This window comes from Lepisma saccharinum, chromosome 2 (genome assembly GCF_977018435.1).
Source record: "Lepisma saccharinum chromosome 2, izLepSacc3.1, whole genome shotgun sequence".
Classification (NCBI taxonomy): domain Eukaryota; kingdom Metazoa; phylum Arthropoda; class Insecta; order Zygentoma; family Lepismatidae; genus Lepisma; species Lepisma saccharinum.
The window spans coordinates 6,182,706-6,204,785 of NC_139230.1; the positions used below are offsets into that span (position 1 = coordinate 6,182,706).

At 38.7% G+C, this 22,080-nt stretch overlaps 1 protein-coding gene across 1 annotated transcript in view; it reads left to right on the forward strand.

Moving 5' to 3' along the window:
• Positions 1-22,080, forward strand: part of cher (filamin A protein cher) — a 361,674-nt gene that overhangs the window by 75,739 nt on the left and 263,855 nt on the right. The window contains exon 2 of the mRNA XM_083116998.1: positions 20,574-20,718. Coding sequence (XP_082973124.1) covers positions 20,574-20,718 — 145 coding nt within the window. The remainder of the gene's footprint in view (positions 1-20,573; positions 20,719-22,080) is intronic.

The window sequence follows — 22,080 nt, forward strand, 5'->3', positions numbered from 1 at the left end:
TCAACAGTCAGACAATCTCTTTTGCTTTACTATTACTATTATTATTATTATTATTTATTTATTTATTTATCACCCTCCCTCCTCTTTGCGACTCTTGGAAGAGATTCGTACAAGTTCTCTGTTATCTTCTGTAATATGTACAGTCACCGGCAATAAAAATGGGACACCTAGATCCTGAAATACTCGCTTCCGTGAAAGACGTTATGTGGGTTGCCTATCTCAACGGCAGTGGTAGAAGATGCCATTGAAAATTTGCTATTAAATCCACTTATCGCCGTCGAGTTAGAGAACGCACACAACGCCTTGCAGGAAAACTAAGATTTCAGGATCTACGTGTCTCATTTGTATTGCCGGTGACTGTATATCAAATTTCATTGATTACGAGCCATTCGTGATTTAATATTGACCTGTTGTCAGTAGGTGAGGGTGTCGAGTGCTCGGCTCACGATTTCTCCCCGAAGGTTGCTTGTTCGAGTCTTCGATCATCATCTCTGATTGATTTGGTTTATTTTACTTCGCATTTCTGTTGATCGCGAATATGAGGATGATGAAATTGATGAAGAGAGACTCGCAAAGAACATGCCCAGGCCGGGATTCGAACCCGAGACTTGCCGGCTTCCGTGCCGTAGTGGTTAGCACAGCGCGCTACGACGCCAGAGGTCCCGGTCTGGGCATTGAAGTTCTTTGCGAATGTCCCTTCATCAATGTCATCTTGTCATCACTCATCCTCGTCTTCGCGATTGGCCAAAAGCAGGATTGTTAAAGGCCCAGGAACCAATAAATTCTAATGTGTTCTGTTGGGTTTCGAAAGAGAACAGGAACCTTTTTTCTAGCACAAATTAAATTCTGTCCAATATTTTATTTATTTTATTTGATTCGGAAAAAAATGTTCCTGGACCGTATTTAATTTCATCCGGAAAGAAAAATGATCCTGGACCGAATTGAAATACTTTACAGATGAAAAGGTTCTTTACGGTCCAGAACACATTTACTCTTGCTGATTTTCTCTCCTGGACCGGAATTGAATTTATTTTCAATTCCTGGAGACCTTTGGTAAAAGTGGCAGAAAAGCGAAGTAAAATAAACCAATCAATAGAACCCGGGGCCTCTGGTGTCGTAGCGTGCTGTGCTAACCACTCCGCCACGGAGGCCGGCATCTCGAAATTAACTTAAGGAAAAGTACAAGCAATGCAACAGAACGAAGTGCTAATTGATAAATTAGCGTCTGTGCACGAATTACCAATAAATAGTGCAACTCTTTCTTTCAAGCTGGCGACACCACAGCTGCAGAAAACAGCAAAGCGGTAGTGAAAGATGGTGCTTTTCGTCTGAAGCCAGCGGAATCCATACGTGCTAGTGCAAGAGGACAGACTAATCTTCATGAGAACTGTGCCACATTTCCGCAAGAGGCTGTCCCGTCTTTCAAGGCCAGACTGCGATTCTCGGGATAAACCACGTTGCTGTTATCACGAGCCGATTCCCTCGTTAACATATCTTTGGCAAATTAATTTCAACAGCCTCTGACCTTGACTGAGGAAGGCTGACTTAACCCGAGCGTTCTGCAGGTGCATGCATGCATACGGTGGATTTTTCTGGTGCCGCTTTGCTGACCACGCGGATCCTCAAGCGATTCCGTTTACAAGCACGTCCGTGTGATGAATACCCGGAGGTGTCGACACACATGGGTTGTGTGTGCCTTACATGTTGCATTGCAAACATCAGACTACAGAACTTTTTACAGGGCGGGGCAAGCAAGGTATTACTTCTCCAGAACTCTTCTCCCCTCCCCCCGTCCAAAAACTACTCTTAATTTGAAATCCTGGCCTTCTTGCAACGATCTTACTTGTACAGTCATGGACACTTCTGGGTTGTAATGGTTGAACTGAAAATCAATGGGATTTTTACAATCCAGAAGTATTCGTCACTGTACGTGTACGTACAGTCATCGGCAAGGGCGTATATAGTGAGGGTCCAGGGGTCCGGACCCCCTCCCGATAGACTTACCAAGTACATAAATTAAATAATCAAAATATACTACTTGTTTAGCATTTGTTACACGATGGTTGTTCATTTCCGCCGAAATTATTGGAAGGTAAGGAATTGGGATCATGCGTCTTTGATGGACAGTTCCAAAGATTTATGCACATGATTTATGATAATATGCATAAAATATTAATTAGGAACTTTACTTTTCGTCAATTGGATTTAATTCCTACTGTTTCGTATTCGATAAATATTCAATGCTTTATCTATTCGACATTAATTTCCTTGCCAGGGCAGTTATTCTTTACAAATTTTGGCGATCTTAACTACACGTAAGCTACATAATGAATACGTGCGGTTATATATCTATTCTTTTAACATCTTTCTAGCTGTTCATATAATAATAATACAATATGCTCCTTCAATGTGAGAGGGATGCGAAGGGATGGTATCCCCCAAGCTAGCAAAATTCTCGCAAGGCATCACTCAGTTGTCATTGTCACTATATTAAACAATAGGAACACCCCCCCCCCCAGCTAACCTCAAGGCTGGACCAAACATCCCCCCAGCTAACCTTTACCACTTCAGACACTGAGCACTATTATCTAAAGTAACTTCATATGTCATTAAAATAGGTATTTTTTATATTTTTAAGGCCATTTTATAAGTTATTTTCTCAGGCCGCCAACTTTGGCCTGTAAATATATAAAATATATTATACATTGACATTTTACCTGGTGATAAATAAAATATTTCAGGTACTATTATTATATTGACAATTTTGTCGCAATTCTACATTGATGGTGCATACCTGAGCCTGTATCAGTACTTACAATTCCGCCTAAGTATCTTGATGTCTACGTCTTCGAGAAACTGATTTAGAACTCGCGAATTTGATTTAAAAAGTGTTTAAAAGAAGCGTAAAGAAAGGGACCTGCACAGACGTTTGATCGCACAGATAAAATATGCAGCAAGCGTGTTTGAGTTACAAAAGTTTAAAGTGGCTCAGTCAGGATTAAAGTGTTCCAATTTGTGAAGTTTAATAAGTTAAGGGAGGAAATTGCTCTCTTGCGTCCATTTCCAAATTTGAGAACACTAGATTAAATGCAGAAGGCATATGTCAAGAGTTAAAACTTTCTCTCGGCATTTTTTCGAGGCCTCGTGTGCGTTATCATGTGCATAGAGTATTAGTATAAACAAAACTCATTTTGTCACTTGTGTTCTACGGTATTATGCAATACTGGGCAAACAGCTGATGTGAACTCGGTATTTTTTACGTAGCTTCAGATAAAACTTTAAAGGACGAAAGTAAAATGCTTATCGCGGCATTACGTGAACGTTTGCCTACAAATATAATCAACTAGAGTATATTGCGTTAAATTGACAATCACAAAACATATCAAAGTGTTATACATTTTTTGTAATATATTTGTATTACAAAATTTCTACCGAAATTGAAAGTGAACATGTAATTAGTTGTACGCATGTCCCACTAATCCTTTTAACGTTATACATTTTATTGAACGTTATTCGTTACCGTCAACATTGTAAAAAGTTGAATGGATAAATTACTGTTTTTAGACCGTCAATTTCCGCTGCCATTCAACTATCGTACAAAAATACAATGACAGTTTTTTAAGCCATTAACGGTATACATCGTTAACCTAATTTTAATGATTGTTTTTAAAAATATATTTACGGCCACTCTGCTGCATTTTGTAATAATTATGCGTGATAAAATAGTCAAATTTAAATGGAAAAACTGCTGCGTACCGTTTTTGTAAATGAACAGGCAGATTTGAACGGTAGAATATTGTAAATTTTTCGGTATTTTCTAACTGTGAATGTGCAGTTTTTCTGATGTAAACCGTTTGTATATATCACTTTGAAGATAAACTCGCTCCTTATATTTAAAGCAGCTATCAATATAGTTGCGAATTACAAGCCAATAAATTAATTAGAGAATAATCAGTCACTATGGCGTCTGCTACTGTTATATTCCTGTGGTAGGTGATCTGCCAGAAGAATTTTCTGTCGATCTGTGCAAAGCAACTCTGGGGCTCATTTCTCTCATCATTGGTTATTTCGAGGCAACACCTAGCGATGGGAGAAAAATATGTTTGAGTGTGATGCTGATTACGCTACCTCCACCGTAATCGTGATTTGGAGATGTGAGGTTTTCTCATTATCTTAGCAGATTAGCCTGAGCATAAAGTAGACTTATAGAAGACAATAGGCGTCTGGGATAGCATAGCGGCAACGTCGTTGCCTTGTAATCTAGGGGTCTCGCGTTCGATACAAGGTGGAGGCACATAGTGGTTCGGATTTTGCTTTAAATTGTAAGTCCAGTCTCAATTAGCCTTTCTGTGCATAAAGTGAACTAAAAAAACAACTCAAATAAACGAGACAACATGCAATTTGATGCAAGATAGAAACCTTAACATGTCTTTGTACAATCACGGACACTTCTGGGTTGTAACTATACCATTGACTATGTATAGAACTGTTACAACCCAGAACTGTCCGTGACTGTACATGTGTAAACTAACACTTGCCAACGAAAATATTTCTCCATGCGTTTGATTAAGATATTCACGAAGTTGATGGACGTGAGAAATTATTGTTGGGAAAATAAATATGAATGCACTGAAGAAAGTAAGTGACTTTGCAGTGATGTCGGATCGCAAGACTACAATGAGTCTTATGAAAAGAGGCCACTGGTGACATAACAATGATGGGAATTTCCCATCGAGTGTGGCGAATTTTGTCTCCGTGAACTTACCTCTGCATCACTGAACAAGGAAACCTCCCTTTCCGATGTTCATCCCTTCTGACTATGGATAGCTTCTTTCCATATTTTTCTTCTGCATTTACTATAACCACATTCGTTTTATGCAGCAACACTTTCTTACGCCCATAGGTGCATAAATGTTTCAATAAAACAACCCGTTGAGTGCCAAAGCATAGCAAACTGTTTTCCGTGGATCATAAATGGTTGTCCCATAGCCGCTGTTTTCTGGATATCGAGACCGGAGTTCCCTACTATTACTTGCAAGTAGCGTCCCAGTTGCCCTCACATCCCTGATAAATATCAGTCGATCTTTCTTCCATTTATTATATACCATCATCCTTGTCTTACAGTTCCTGTGATACCAGCAAGTCCTTCAACATCGGTTGACTCTCGCCGATAGAATGATGATACATCAACATATTTTCATGTTTGATTATAACTAGGGCCCGGAAGTTTGGCAAAATGCCTTTTTTCCCTGCTGCAGTCATTGATATTTTTTCCAGATACACATTTTCTGTGTTGTTGCTAATAGCCCCGTCTAGTTGGCTGCACTCTTTGAGTCGCTTTGACTCTCTCTGCACCGAGGCGTCTAGTTAGTTGCACGGTGCAACACAGTCATCTAGTTCGTTGATTTGGAGTCAAGTAGTGTATTTGGTGTCTGCACCGTCTGCACTACCTTCCGGACCGGTGCAAGTGTGGTGTATGGTCACGTGGTAATGACCGTTTAAAGCAGCAGACAGGCATTTGTTGAATCTTCTGAACTTGAACACCGCTTTCCGTCTAGTTGGTTGAACGTAATTTCCTTGCACCACCCTGACACTGGATACACCTGCACTGCACAGAGTGTCAAAAAGTGCAGCCAACTAGACGGGGCTAATGTTTTACAGAAGCTATTGGCCTATTTTGTAAGTTACTGCCTATTTTTGAAATTTTAATACATTGTTCTGCCATTTTCAACATTAAAAAAAAAAGACTTACATATAACTCATATAAGCCCTTGGGTTCAAATCCCGCCCTGGGCTTGGGTGTTTTTTGTGAGTGTCACCATCAATTTCACCCATCCTTATCTCCGCGATTAGCCAAAAGTGGCAGAAAAGCGAAGTAAAATTTTCCAAATCAATCAATACTTAATATGAATGTTGAAAGCTTAAAAAAAAAGAAAAAAATATCTAGTGGTTATGTGCTAACAAACTAAAGGATAGTAGAATGTTATTCCCATGTAGATTTTAACGTTTTGAATGTAAATATAAATGACTTGCAAGTTGTCACTTTTTGGTTTTATTTTATCCGTTTTAACTAAAATAAATGCCTGAACATTGCACTAAAATATTATTTAAACAGGATTAGTAGAATGGCATCTCACGTGACTTGTGTCCAATTGGCCGAATGTAAGGTGAGAGAATTCTTCTTCCGTGCCTGATCTGAAACCTGGCCGATAACCAGTTCCCTAAACAAATGTACTTGTATCGTTCAGCTATGTCGCTTGTTTAACATGTAAGAAATGCGGAAGCTATTTACGCGCATCAATATTCAATGGTGCACTTGTATCTTGGAGTTCCTCACCTTTGAAGTTACTGAGATTCTGTCCACGCAAGTGTGGACCATCATCTCCCCTGATCTTAGTGTCAGGGGCTAAGCATGTCTTCTGTTCCTTGAAAGGCTCAGTCTCCTGCCTAAGGAATATTTGTTCAGTTCTTGCTGAAAAATACTCTCGCTTGTATAAATTGCTCGGGCATTTTCCATACTTTACTAGCATGGGATTGTATATTTGTGACCCAAGCATTCAGTTCTTCTGACTTGATATGTACGGTTTTTTCCTCGGTCTTGTCTCTGGCTAAGTGATCTTACATGCATATTTACGACTCTAACGTTCCTTTCTTGAAACGAGCAATGGTTACAGATGAAGTTCTTCACCGCATCCTTATGCTGGAATGTAGTGTGATACGAGTGAGAGAAAACAGACAACCTGCAAAGTGACCTGTTACTAACCAGAAAGTGGAGATGCGTTCAAGGGAATCAGTGTAAACACAATTGAGATTTCTTCAGTGTCGAGGAGGCTAAGACATTTTAAAAACGATTGTAGAAGTGAGGAACTGTTTTTAAAATTAAATACTTATATTTAATTAATTCGCCTCGATGAAAGGAATTGCCGGTGTACTCTGTCCTTTATACATTTATACTTCTTGATTTGTTTTCATCAACAAATCGTAGTACAATTGATAAGTGAGCATACAGCTAAATGGCTTTGTAAATGTTATCAGATAACTTAAAAGAAATATCAGTTTAACCTGTCAATCATTCTACTGTTTTGCATTGTCCTTACTTGAAGTATGGCTCTCATAATTCACAATACAACAATGCACATTAAAAATCGCATCTAAAAATTTTAAGCTTGAAGTCCAGTCAGTAGGTACTTGACATGCATAGCGAGATTGGCTGTGTGACACAATTCTAGGTTGATCGGAAAAATTACACTTTATTAACTGTCAGCTGTAAAATTACATTTCCTTATGATTTTTTAATAGCAAGCATCAGACATTATATACAAGTTGGATCATCACAGTTTAGAATCTTGACACATGCCAATTATAAAATTATATTTTATTTAATTGATTCAGTGTTACTTAAATGGAAGCAACAGAAAATTGCAGTTTGTGACTTTCCCGAACACCACACCCTAATTATCACCATGAATATGGAGGGGGGAAGGGCGGGCTCCCCTATTACGTGGTATTAACGCTGTGTCCTTGTAATAAAGAGATCCCTTGTTTGATTCCACTTTATACTGCAGGTCCAGTCTCGATTAGCCTGTGAGCCTCCCCGATGGTGTAGTTGTAACGTCGTCTTGTGATCAAGGGGTACCGGGTTCGATTATCCGGTTGAGGCATATATAGTGGTTCGGATTCCACTTTAAACTGTAGATGTTGTCGCGATTAGCCTTTCTGTCATAAGGTGGACATAAAAAGAAGAATTCAACAATTCCGATTACCCTGTCATGAAGACATTAAAGCACCTGTGTGCTTGGCCCCAAGATGTTTTCTAGGAGGCTGGGTGAACTCCGGAGCCATTTTGCCTGGTCAACTCTCTGAAAGCGTACTACAATCGAATTTCCCTGTCGAATGGGCGACGGCGTTGTTTTTGGTTTGGTTTGAGTTGCTGTTATAAATCCACTTTGTGCACAGTAAGGCTAATCGGGACTGGACCTACTGTTTAAAGTTGGATCCGAACCACTTGTGCCTCCACCGGGTATCGAACCCGGGACCCCTTGATTACAAGGCAATGACGGTTTTGGACTCGTAGAATAAGGGCTGTGACCTTAAGGTTACTCAATGAAGGCGCTTCCGTGGGAATCTGTTGCGAAGGACACTCAAGGACAGGCTCAGCCGGCGAAACACAAAGGGCCCATTCAAAGAGCACTTGTAGCTGCGAGGACTCTCGCATTGATTCTGTATGGATTTCCAAGATTTCAACTACTTCATGGAGAAGAGTTGGAAAATCGTGCTTATGCTGTGGGAAGTGACAAGAGAACGAACTTTCCCCGAGTTTTATTTTTCCTTTATTTTAGATTTTTGGCTTTGGAAAGCACCACATATAATATCGCCATTTTTATTTATATTTGTGGTGCGTGTATGTATGAGTATTTGATTCGATTTGTTATGTAGTGTCGCTTTTCTGCTACTTTGACTAATCGCGACGATGAGTATGAGTGATGAAATTGATGAAGGGGCACTCACAAAAAACACCCATGCCCAGGCCGGGTTTATATGAATGTAAGCTCAATTATAAATTTGTCTGAAACGTATAAATGCTATTTAATAGGAACGGGAGTCCAGTAAAACTTAATTCGATCGACAGAGAATGTAACTCATTTTCTTTTTCAGTTTAATTTTTCTATAAACTCCATGGCTTGCTTAATTTATTCTTCAAATCAAGTTGACTGATTGGTACCCATCTGGTACCCATCACACCACCTTCCAAGAGCGTGCACCCTTGAAGCCATATTATATTCCTACCCCAAAATTGCGTTTAATGACTATTTTTATTTTATACTATTTATTTATTTCAAACTGTAAGTAAGTATAACTTAAAGCTGTGATTATGGTATTCGATAGTTTAGTCGTACTTCAGAATCTAAATTCAATATATTTTTTATTAAAAAGTACATCCGAAAGGGAAAAGGGTTTCCACCCATATTTAAGCAAACACGAAGCATAGGCTTCATCCAGTGTATTCCGATTTCCGCTATCTTATCATAAACTTCGCTTCTCCTGAACGTGTTGCAGATAAGTGTACGCTGCTGTGAGCAACTGGCTTGTATTTCCGTTGATTATGCTGACTGCATTCGACATTTAGATAATGACTAGTAGCTCTAAATTCAAGCAGAGGAATAATGGCTAATAAGGAAAGTATTTCTGCTGACATTGAATGCGCGTTGTGTTGGACTCAAGATCTCGTTGCCGACGGTCTCAGGTCATGTCCTGGCGTGGACATGATTGTTCCATTGTGAGTGTCCCTTCATCAATTTCATCTGATCATCATTCATACTCATCACCAGCATTATATGTGTTTGTGATTGTCCCTTCATCTCTTTCATCTTGTCATCACTCATCCTCATCGTCGCGATTAGCCAAAAGTGGTAGAAAAGCGAAGTAAGATTAAACAAATCAATCAATCATCACCAGCATTAAAATAAAGCGGCGACCTTTTCGAAAAGCACCCAAATGTCAACCTATCTTCCATGTAGTGCACCCTAGACTGCATTTTACAGGCTAACGATGCTCTGGCACTTTGACCCACAGCCAGTATAATCTTCTGTGGTGCTTGTGTCTTTCCGTGTATTACCTTGCTATTTCGATTTAGCACACACAGACGTACTATGTAGAAATGTCAGCGAAAAATGCAGCCTCGACCAGGACTCGAACCAGGGTATCTGCCACACCGTGTCACTGCTCTACCAACTGAGCTACCGAGACAATCCAGCCCTACTACACTAAAGTGCCAGACGTCCTCTATTAGCTGGAACAGTCCCTTGTTTACTCTGTCCGATTTTTTGGGACAGATTAAAGTGTCCCTTTCTTGTGACAACTACTTATCAGCATAGAATTACTCAATTATTTCACATCGCAATGTGACAATGTGACATATTCCAATTTTCTTAAAATACTGGAGTTTCTTCTCTGTTTACCTGGAATTAATGCTTCCCACTGAACAAGTGTTTTCGTACATGAATAGTTTGTGGACGAGTGACAAGAACGTTCTTTCAGTACAGCTGTGTTGATTAATAATGTGAACTTTAATCACACGTGTAAACTTTTACAAAATATTATTTTAGGATAAGGGTGTTCTGGAGAAGATCCATTCATAGGCAAAATATCAATGAATGGCTTCTAATTCTAAAGAATTGCTTGGTTGGAGTGAAGTGCTTATCAACATATTATGCAAGTTATTTACGAAGTATTTATTTATTAGTTTAAACATAAGTGTTTATGACGAAACAGTTTTTATATTAAAATGTGCACGTTTCGCCGTCCCGTTTTTTCCTTCAGGTAAATATGAAAAATGACCCGTTTTGTTTTAAAAATCTGGTCACCTTATACGAGTACTACGCATGACGTTCTGTAGATATGTGGAAAATTCGAACTCGGGATCCTTGCATGACACGTGGTTCATTTATGTACACATGCAGCATCGTTATCTGTGCTCGTGTACATAAAACGAACCGCAAAAGCGTTACCTGAACATTGAGAGGTGAATATTATTATAGAGAGTGCTTATCGAATTTTCTCCTCTGCAGGCGTCCATGGATGGTTGTGGATATCGGCTTCATGTCGTTACAAGCGCTTGCGGATGTTTCTCGATAACAGATTTTGCTCACCCATAGCGCCCGTGGCGTTTTTGAATATTGATACCCCACCAAAGGATTTTCGTGCGCATGAAGAGAACACAACCTGGCTCTATCCACTAACGTTCAAGGCTGTTATCAATATAATTTCTTTGGGGAAGGGAATTATGTCCCAAACTTGCCTCACTTTGTGGGCGATTGTACAGCTACGGACACTTCTGGATATTACAACTCCGTTGACTTTCAATGCTATCACTACAACCCAGAAGTGGTTGTAATCAAGGGGTCCCGGGTTCGATACCCGGTGTAGGCACATAGTGGTTCGGATCCTACTTTGAACTGTAGGTCCAATCCTGATTAGCCTTCTGTGCATAAAGTGGACTTTAAAACTCAAACTACAACCTAGAAGTGTTCGTGACTAGAAATTTTTAGAACTAACCCCTGGCAACAAAGTAAACATACTGCGTATGCAAAACTTATTTCTCGCTCATTTTTATCCCCCTTGACGTGTATGGATCAAGTAGAACCATGGTCGTCAGGAGGGGGTGGGGTCGAACCGGTCCCTCGACCCTTCCCACCCCGTCACTGGAAATTGGCATCGTTCATTTCAAGTTATAAAGGAGCAGAAAGCTTATTTTTATTGATAATAACTGAAATGTAGCTGTTAGTATTCGAACAGAATAACCAAAGAAAAACTGCGATAGACCGAAAAAAAATGTATAAAATACAGGAACCAGTTTGTTTTCATATTCTACCATTTAATCCAAAGAACTAATGCTTCCACAGTTTTCAAACATTAAAAAATAGAGCCTTATGCGAGAGGTCACACAAAAATGAACTTTGACTAAAATTTCCCCCTAACTTTCAAAACCTTTTCTTGAACTAAGTTTGTAAATGTCGATAACAAAATACAACGTTTTTCAATACAATAACTGTATGAAATATAGAAAATAATGAACAGTTGTGCTGGATATTCATTCATGTGGTGGACCGAGTAGAAGACTCTCCCCAGATATAATAATAATAAAATAATTATATGTAAAATGGTTTTATTATTTTATAATAATGATTGCATAATAATCATAACCATGATAATAATTACTATTATTAATATTATTTCCTACTATTCAAGTTCTACCAATGATCTGACCCTCACCTTACAAACATTTCTGGCGACAGCCAGTAGAACATCACTTGGTCATTAATAAATGATTTCTATTGTTATGATGAATAACTGAGCTAATGGCTTTCTCTTACTTTATTAAAATTGCCTTTGCTAGTTGTGCTTCACTGTAGTTCAACCGGAGTGAAGAAGTTAGGCCTGCCAGATAACGTAGTGGCTAACGTTGTCACATTGTGGTCGATACTTGGGTTCGATTCCAGTGTAGGCAGTGGTTTGGACCACTTTAAACTGTAGGTCTGGTCCTTATTAACTTATCTGAGCACTGGCGTATGCAGAGGGGGAGCTGATGAGGCTGAAGCCCCTCCCGAATTTTCGAAAAAAATCAGTTTTCAAATGAGAGAAGCAAAGCACTCGAGAAAAACCGAGGATGTAAATGCAAACTCCCCTTAAAATGAGCACCGATTATTAGTTTTACCTTTGCACAACTTTTAAAACTAAGATAAAAACACCAATTGCGAAATATTTCATACTGTGTCCTACCTCCCCCAGAATGCAGCTATGTTTACAATTCCAGCCCCGTCCGAAAAAAATCCTGCGACGGCAGTGTATCTGAGCATGAAGTGGAATTCAACTTCGTTTTTTTTCTTTTATTAATAATGGCCGTTAAAGTACAACTTGATCATTAAAAAAAATATTAAACTGGGAAATTTTATTCTGTGATTTCAAATTTGTAAGCAAAGCCCGAATCTGTAGCCATGTGTGGCCTCCGAAAGGAAGCTCATGGTAATGATTCATTGTTTTTAACAGTGTCAGGCACTGTTTAGCATTCTGATGTGCTTGTACTGAGAAATCCACAGGATGGACACACACGGCCAATACGCAGCCCCATTTAACTCGGCGTAGCCTGGAAAGGGCTTGTTCGAGTCTTGCTCAACAAAAATTCTCGGAATATAAATCAGCCATCCATATAGTACACAGGATGGCCAGGGTTCTAGAGTCTAAGAAAACCCATTGCCTTTTATGGGAAAGCCACTTCTCACAGCAGACGAAATGTAGGACGTAGGTCAGCTTGTCATCCAATGCGCGTCGACGCCATACCGGTAGTGTTTGATGACGTCATGGTGATCTGTTGAGAACTTGCTAGTCAGTGAAAGTGGAACGTGTCTAACGAATGCAGAACCCCACACGTCGTAGAATGAAATACTGAGAAAATAGAAAACTTTGTCACCTAACTGCGTTTGAAGATACTACTTCAAAATAGCACCTGTGTTAGTGCTATTTTTGTTGAGCGAAGGAATCCCGGACGCGCTGCAATAATTAAGGTACGGGGCTTGGAAAGGAGGCGACGATTGCAATTGTTGCAATTCACTCCAACGTCTTCTCTCGCTAGTCTTGTGGCCTTGATCATGACAGCTCCAGTAATTTCTTTCTTCTAAGGGGGTTAAGGCTGATGCAATGCCTCAAGACCATTGTCGTATCAGATTCGACATAAACTTTTCCCGTGGAAAGTTCAAGGCAAAAACGAACAACCTGGAGCCGAGCTTGCTACCCCAGATGCCTGAGCTCTCTATTTTTGGTATTTCGCATCGCTTTTCTACCTCTCTAGGTTAGACGTGACGATGAATGACGAACTAATGAAGTGGAGAGAGCTAATGCAATTACACATTCATGCCAGACCAGGATTCGAACCTAGGACCACTGCGTAAGCCCAGATCGCATTGTTTTATCAATCGCTGCAACGTACTCCCAACACTCATGGAGGGAAGGTAAGGTAGAAGGCGCTTGTTCTTTCTTTCCTCTAAACTGCACCAAATAGACAATTGTCGATTGTTTTGTTCAGGGGAAGAACAGTCTTACAAAATATTTGACATCTTGTCAATAAAGGGAAAAAAAGGGAAAGTGGGCTGAAAAAGAGAAAGAAGGGGAAGTCAAAACCATGTAATCTTGTTGGTAGAAGATAATTATCAACGCTGTTGTTGTTTATTCCATGATCCGTGTTGAAAAATTAAAAAGGACTTCCCTTTAAAATCCGGTCTCTAATCATGAGTTTCAATTTGCAATAGATCAAGAGCTCACTTTCGTTTGAAAGTAAGAGAGAGAACCTTCATATTCTATACTGGAGCTCAGTCGTCGATAATAATTGACACCCAAATGTCAACCCCACTTCCACTTAGTACACCCTGGACTGCATTTTACAGACTAGCGTCTGGACTCGCAGCCAGTATAATCCTGTGAGCATAATCCCCAAAGGGGCTCGTGTTGTGTCGTCCCTATGTGTTTTGTGATTGGTGATGAGATGGGTGGAGGAACATTCGTCCTCATCTTCGCGAGTAGCCAAAAGTTGCAGAAATGCGAAGTAAAATAACCTCAATCTGTCAATCAATCGTCGATAATAGTCTTTGAGGAGAGAACTTTTGGAGTATTTACTTTACCAAATTTTTATACCATAGGCCAAATCTAGCATACACATCGTCTTTTCGGAACTTGTGAATTCATGCTTTTCGAATGCATGGACGTTTTGAATGTATTTTAGGGAATATTAAAACCAGGATTAAAACTAATGGTAACACTATGAAGCCTCGTTTCCATGCTAAAAAACGCTATAGGTGCTGACCAAGGCAGTTTTATTAAACACTAAAAACACTTGACGCGTGACGTTTCTACCCTCTATCAGGGTCTTGCTCAGACGGAAAACTAAACTAAACTAAAATATTTAGTTCTCAGTTTGAGGAAAACCCTGATATTGGGTGCAAACTTCACTTATAAAGTGGTGGTCAGCAACTGTAGTGTTTTGAGCATCTCCAGCAAGAAATTCCTTAGTTCGGGTTGGATGCCTGAATAAAAGTTTTTGCCGCTGTGGTCCCTGGCCACATCTGCAATGGCGCAAGTTGAAGTCCGCGAGGGATCAATCCCAGGTCTCCTTTTTCCTGTCTCCATGAGCATTGCCTCTCTCCAGCTGATCCGGGCTAGTTAATCCAGCTCATCATTCTTTGAAAATCGATTTTGAGATTAAGCGACGGCAAAATAGAGTTACTGTCACCAAGCACAGAGTCCTGGTCATATGCGTCAGTATCACGAATGCTAATTTAACTACATTTCGAGTGTGTGGATGTTATACTGCAATTTCCATTTCCAATAGTGCGAAGTGAATGTGCCTAATTAACACGGTGCATATTTTTTGTGAAGCTTGTGTTTCCGAGGCAATTAGTTATAGCTGACGAGGTTTGTCATTAGGAAAGCTATTTAATTAATGGACCCAGATAGAGAAACTTTCATAACGTTTCACATCTTTTATCCCATCAGTGAGTATCGTATTCAACCTGTATGCCTTGGAAGTTTTTTTTTTCATAATTATTATTCAAACTCTGCGTGTAGCACTAAACCACGACAATACACAACGGTTGAGATGACGTTTAATTGTTTTCTTGTTCTTGGCCTTAAATCGTACCTACCCCTTTGCAAGTTGATTGATCAGGGGCCCCGTGTTCGAATCCCAGCCTGGGCACGAGTATTCTTGTGAGTGTCCTTTCATCGATTTCATCATTATCATCGCGATTAGCAAAAAGTGGCAGAAAAGCGAAGCGACGCTAAATAACAAAATTGACATCAAAGTTGGTTGGCAGGAGCACTGAACAGTTTGAATTTCGTTTCATCCGTACTCATTTCTTCATGCACCAAACGTTTTTATTACCCAGTTAATTACATAAGTGCATATAGTAACGATTTTGTGTTCAAGAGTTTCAAATCCGAAACATCACACTGGGTTGTATTTCCTCAAGTTCTCTTCATTCGTTCAAATATAGTGCCGAGATGGTACATTGACATTCCCTTTCCTTGGGTTATATATATATATATATATATATATATATATATATATATATATATATATATATATATATATATTGGACTTGACGAAAATTGAGGCTTATTTTTTCACGAATCCCGTTGGAATAGAAATATGATTTGGAAAGGAAAATTGTGCTGTATGTAATCACTTTACCTATATCTTATTTCGAAAGTTTATCGGGTAACTGTACATTTATAATTGTTTGGATAGTTATCACAATGCAGTTAGAGCTGCAACGATGTTGTAATCTAGTTATTCCACATGTAATTATTTATACTATATTGGAAATCAATTAAGATAAGGGTCTCCCCGATGGCGCAGTGGTAGCGTCGTCGCCTTGTAGTCAAGGGGTCCCGGGTTCGATACCCGGTGGAGGCACATAGTGGTTCGGATCCCACTTTAAACTGTAGGTCCAGTCTCAATTAGCCTTACTGTGCATATAGTGGATTTGAAACACCAACTTAACTAACTCGATTGAGATAAATGATCAAACTTTTTTTATGTATGTTCTTGGATTTTACAAGTTGTTCTTTGTACACAAATGTGTTATACTTGTTATGATCTTGTGCAATACGAAGCACAGTAAATCGTTATTTACATTTTTCTTATTTTTGCGTCGTTTTTCTGCCCGTCTAGGCTAATCGCGGCAACGAGCTTGACTATGATAAGATGAAATTGATGAAGGGACATTCGCAAAGGAACTCACTACGACACTAGGGTTCCCGGGTTCAAATCCTAGCATGGGTGCTCTTTGCGAGTGTTCTTTCATCGATTTAATGATGCCATCACTCATCCTCTCCGCTATCTGTTAAAAGTGGCAGAAAAGCGACGCTAAATAACAAATCGGTTCAAATTAGCCCACAAATCAAACCGAAGATGCCATGATTACTGGACGATGTCGGTACTCTACGGTACCATTCCGTCAACTTTTACCGTTCTTTATTATGTAATGAAATTCTTACGTTTCGGGTGAATCACGTTATTACTCACATTTTAAGTTTCGCAGGTTAAAATTTATGAGAAGCTTTCAGTGCGATGAGGAAATTAAGTTGCATTTTATTCGCTACAGGCGTTTCATAAATTAACGCCGTGCAGAACGCCTCAAGATCAGCGTCACATTGCAAGGCAGAAAAAGGGTCATAGACGCTCCAGTTGCTCACATTTAGCTCGTTTCTGCCTCCTCTAGCTCCCCTCATTCCTAGCATAGCTCGGCAAACGCCTACTATTATTTCTTGGCCATTGTGAAGTTCTCTTTCCGAGGCCAGCCTTCTCGCCGCACCGGACATTCCAAGCGGAAGATGTTAAGCAAGATGAACAGCCAGAGTATATTACGTCATACCTGGAAATGGCATTCTTTCTCGGAAGCCTCTGCTTTTCCTCCTCCTCGGAAGAGAAGCTAACGACTGAGAAACAGAGCCCTGCTTCGTGTTTGTTGCTCGGCTATTTTATATATTTTGATAAGCTGAGTGGACTGGCACAATTGTTATAATAGGATTCGTAAATAGGAATCCAGTGATGTAATATGGTAAGCATTTTGACTGTTTTGCAAGGTCAGCTAAAGTGAGCGCTGGCTTTCTGGAAGTAAGCATTCGTCTCGATATGCAGGGAGCATGGGGTAAAACATACATACATACATACATACATACATACATACATACATACATACATACATACATACATACATACATACATACATACATACATATATATATATATATATATATATATATATATATATATATATATATATATATATATATATATATTACCATATTACCAAAGCTGTAACAAATTCCCCGTTATTTAATAACGAAATTGTTGATCATTGTTTGAGAGGTTTTTATTAGTTTCTTTATAAAACATCGCGTTTCTTCCACTTTTTGGCGGCTAATCGCGACGATGAAGATGAGTGCAATTGATGAAGGGATACTCGCAAAGAACACCCATGCCTGGATTCGAACCCGAGACGCCTGGCGTCGTAGCGTGAGCCACTTCGCCACGCGTTGTTTGAGTGATTACGAAGCCAAAGGCTTAGGTTCAAAGCTTGTTAAGACATGGATATTTCTATGTCTTTGTTAATTCTTATATGCCACGAAAATACTACAATTAATATAATATGTATTTTATACACGTTATCTTCTCATCTTTGTTGCATAGGTCGCTGGTTGAGGTCACATATGTATATTTTTGATATCTCTCTGCGCTCGTATTTCGGTCTGTCGCTCCAGGTCTACTATATATGTTCGACAATTCTTTTCACCTTCGTATAAATCTTCCAGTCGAGGTTCCACATCTCTCTCCGCTGTGACCTACACCCCCTCGTTCTTGAGTGGAACAATTTCCAATAAAAATAAATACCTTGCTTATGTACTAAGAAATCAGAAAGTGGATTCAGTGAAGTTTAGGATTTAAATTTTCTCCCCCATGTAAGTTCATGAAATATATGTGCAGTTGAAAACAGTTTTCTGAGAAAATCTAAAATATCGTCCATATTTCGCAGCACATTATTATAAAAATATAAATGATATATTTATTTATCGAAAACAGCGTGGCGCAGTGGTAGCGTGGTCGCCTTGTAATCAAGGGGTCCCGGGTTTGATCGGATCCCACTTTGAACTGCAAGTTCAGTCCCGATTAGCCTTACTGTGCATAAAGTGGACTTAAACTTCAACTCGATTAATCGAAAACAGCGATTGAATTTGAATTAAGAGATACCACTTTTATTCTGGCCAAGATATATTCCACTGCAGAGAAGATCTTTTTTCCAGTGTTAATAAGACTGCAGCGATGTTGAAAATGAGCTGAAACGAGGCGTGGGCGTAATGAAAGATCGTAAAGCGCAATCAGTTTAATTTCCACATTATGATTTGCTCCGTTGCCGGAGGAAATTTTCAGATCTGATGTCCATGAACAAACGGGACCGGATATAGCGAAGCGAAATACGATCTTCTTGAAAAACGTCCCACTTGAAGAAGACTTTAAAGATTTGCCAAAGAAAGTCCGTATTAAAGAAGTGGGTTTCATTAATATTTGGCAGAACTTTCCTAATATTAAAAGCATCTATTCAAATTGCTTAGAAATAAGGTGCTTATATTTTCAAGCAAAAAAGTTGATAATTTATTTCTCCATACCGTCATCTACGTTATGTAATCTTTCGGTTAAATTTCTGAAATTTGCTACGTGGAATATTTTCAATTAGAATTGCAAATTGACCAGAATCAATGTATTTTTTTTTAATGATATGTGCATGGTACAGTGTATGAAAACTATGGGCGGCGCTAGGTGTTGCTTGAGATCCTTTTTTGTCAGGTCCGTACCCCTTTTAGCACTTCCAATTTTCGTCTCAATAATAATAATAACATACCACATACATTCTAGTACATATTGTAATAAAGTGACCTGCTCTTCCAGTTTCGGTGGTAATTCACACGTCCAATGTGGTAACCTATTCCCGATGAACCTTTGTTTTATAAAACTGTTGTTTAACTACCATTCAAAAGCAATTTATTTTAAAACAGACAGGAGCAATTCCAGTTTTTTCTCATATTATTTATATACGTGTTATTTTTATCCATTGTCTAGTGCTTCTACTTTTAGCTATTTTAACGCTACGTTTCGAGAGGTTATCAGATATTATTGCAATTGTTGCAATTGTACAGGGTGTCTCAAAAGTAATACCGCAAACAGACAGGTGAAAGTACACGATAATAGAAGCAAAAAAGTCTCAGTAAACATGGGTCTCCAAAAGAGCAGTTTTCGAGATAATCGCGAATGTGTGATTACAAGCCGCCGACATGTGGTGTCGGTTTTCTTTTATCTCCTCTGGCCCCGGGTTCGATACCCGGTGGAGGCACTTTAAACTGTAGGTCCAGTCCCAATTAGCCTTACTGTGCATAAAGTGCACTTAAAGCACCAAATCAACCAACCAACCAAATCTTGAATTATCTTTGAAAGTCTTTTACTAATTAGTGTTGTCACTAACGACCCACGATTAGAATAATTTGCCCGTACTACAGATGATGTTTTGTGGTCCCCAGAATGTTAGTGATGTTTTAAAACCATCAAAATTCAACTCTTTTTTTCCAGTTCTTAAAACTGGTTAATACAGGTTAATCGCGACGATTCAGGACATAAATGAATGATAAATCGCGTATGACCAGGTCGGCGCTCGAATCTTGAACGAAAGACACGCACACACACACACATACACACACATATACACTAAGACAAATAATTGTTAGGAAAGTTGGTATTATAAGCAGGAAAAGTGATATCATGCAGAATACACCACTTAGAAAAGGTGAAAATCTGCTCTTAGAAATGAACTCTCTTATTATTCGATATATCATTAACTTTATTTGGGGGGCGGACACTGAGGCAAAGTGTCTGACTGGGGGGGGGGGCTGCCCCCCTCTGACGTCGTCACTGCGTCACACGGATGACTCTAAATTCAAACGAGGAAAAAAAAAACCACGAACTGTAAAATATACACACGAAAACGTTAGGCCTAAGATTAGCTATTATTACGCATGTTATGAAACTGAATTTATATTGCAACGTAAATTATATTTTACTCTACTCTCAAAATACATGGCAAAACCGATGACGATACCTTTTTGACATTGTGTACGGTTAGAAAAGTAAACCATAGTGTAACATAGAGTACTTACGTAACTCGTATAGATAAAATTGAAAAGTTATAACAATGAAATTCTATCTGACAGAACTAATAACTGTTCGCCAATGGAACGTTTAATGTTATTTACGTGCCGTATCCAAACGAGAGTTCTTAGTGTGTTTATTTAAAAATGCACTTCAGACCCCCTAGGTTACGATTGTCACACAGTCAGCACAACAAATTTATCTCATAATCTTCAAATATTTTAAATGGCAAGTTGTAAATGTTGAACATAAAGAATTGTTTATGACAATATATTTGAAGTGTATGTTTAAGCTAAATTAAACTAAAATTACTTTTCTTTCACAGATTCGTCTGATATAGTGGACTGCAAGCTAAAATTGATTCTTGGTTTAATATGGACGCTAATTCTACATTACTCGATCTCTATGCCTATGTGGGAAGGCGAAGAAGACGTGCCTCACGGCGACAAAGGCCCCACGCCAAAACAAAGGTGAGTAGAGAATATATTACAGAATTTGATTTTAATAATAGAACAATGGGATAAATATAGTTAAATGTGATAGACGTTGAAATAAAAATCAAATGCTCCACATCGTGTAGATAAAAATGATCTAATATTGATTGATTGAGTTGGTGATTTAAGTCCACTTTATGCACAGTAAGGTTAATTGGGACTGGACCTACAGTTTAAAGTGGGATCCGAACAACTATGTGCCTCCACCGGGTATCGAACCCGGGACCCCTTGATTACAAGGCGATGGAGCTACCACTACGCCATCGGGGAGGCCACCTAATATTGAACTTCGGAATTTGAATAGAACAGAATTTTTTAGCAGGTGTGTTTCAGCCACATAAACTGTGCCCTTAAAGAAATATTGTCCACAAATATGAAAAAAAAAAGCCATCATAATAATACGTAAAAGTATAATGCGAAAATAATGCAGTGAAAAATATATAAGAGAACTTGATCATAACATACATATATCACAAAAGATAGAAAGTGTATGTTCACATTACACAAATTAATGCAGTCTTATTTTAACATCTAGAGACAGTGCTCAAACAATTAAATTACATTGCTTATAGCTAATTATATTTGATGCAACGCTTATAAGTTCCTTAATTTTTTGTTAGAATTATATGTTAATCAGTGGTGTGTGAAGTTTGTGTTAATGAACAAGACCTGGCTGATAGCAAACTTGCGAAGTTGTTCAGCTTGTAGAGCTGCATTACACTGAAATTCCGTAGAAATGCACCTACACAGATTCGAACCTTGTTGATACGTTTTATTACCACATCGTTTCATTGCAGTTCCAAAATTTTGATTTTCAGCTGTTCATATACAAGTCAAGTCTGTAATGTTGTCCATGTACTTGGATCAAAATGTATTGAGGCACTTACATACGCCACTGCCAGAAGTGTTTGTATTTAACCAATGTAAATTTTATAAATGTATCTTATGTAATTGTGAAAAAGCCTGGCTTTTGGTCTTTGATGTCAATAGGTTACCTCCTGGAATATAGTGCTCTTGAATTAGTCATATCAACTAATTTACGCTTGTATTCAAGGCAGTGTCATTTCTTTAGAGCATGCTTATACTTGATAATGAGGGGATCTTTTGTTTAAACAATAAATTCAATATTTTCAAATTAATGTTTGTTGTAGAAGAAATTTTTATTTTGGAAATAGTACATTAAATGAAATAATGGTTTACACTCCTATTACTATCATAATTTTGTAAGGGAAGGTCACCACCAACATTGTGATAACAATAATGTGTGTATAAATGAAGCTTACCATTATTATCATTTTACTAATCTATCCATCATACAATAGGGCAGTATAGAATTTG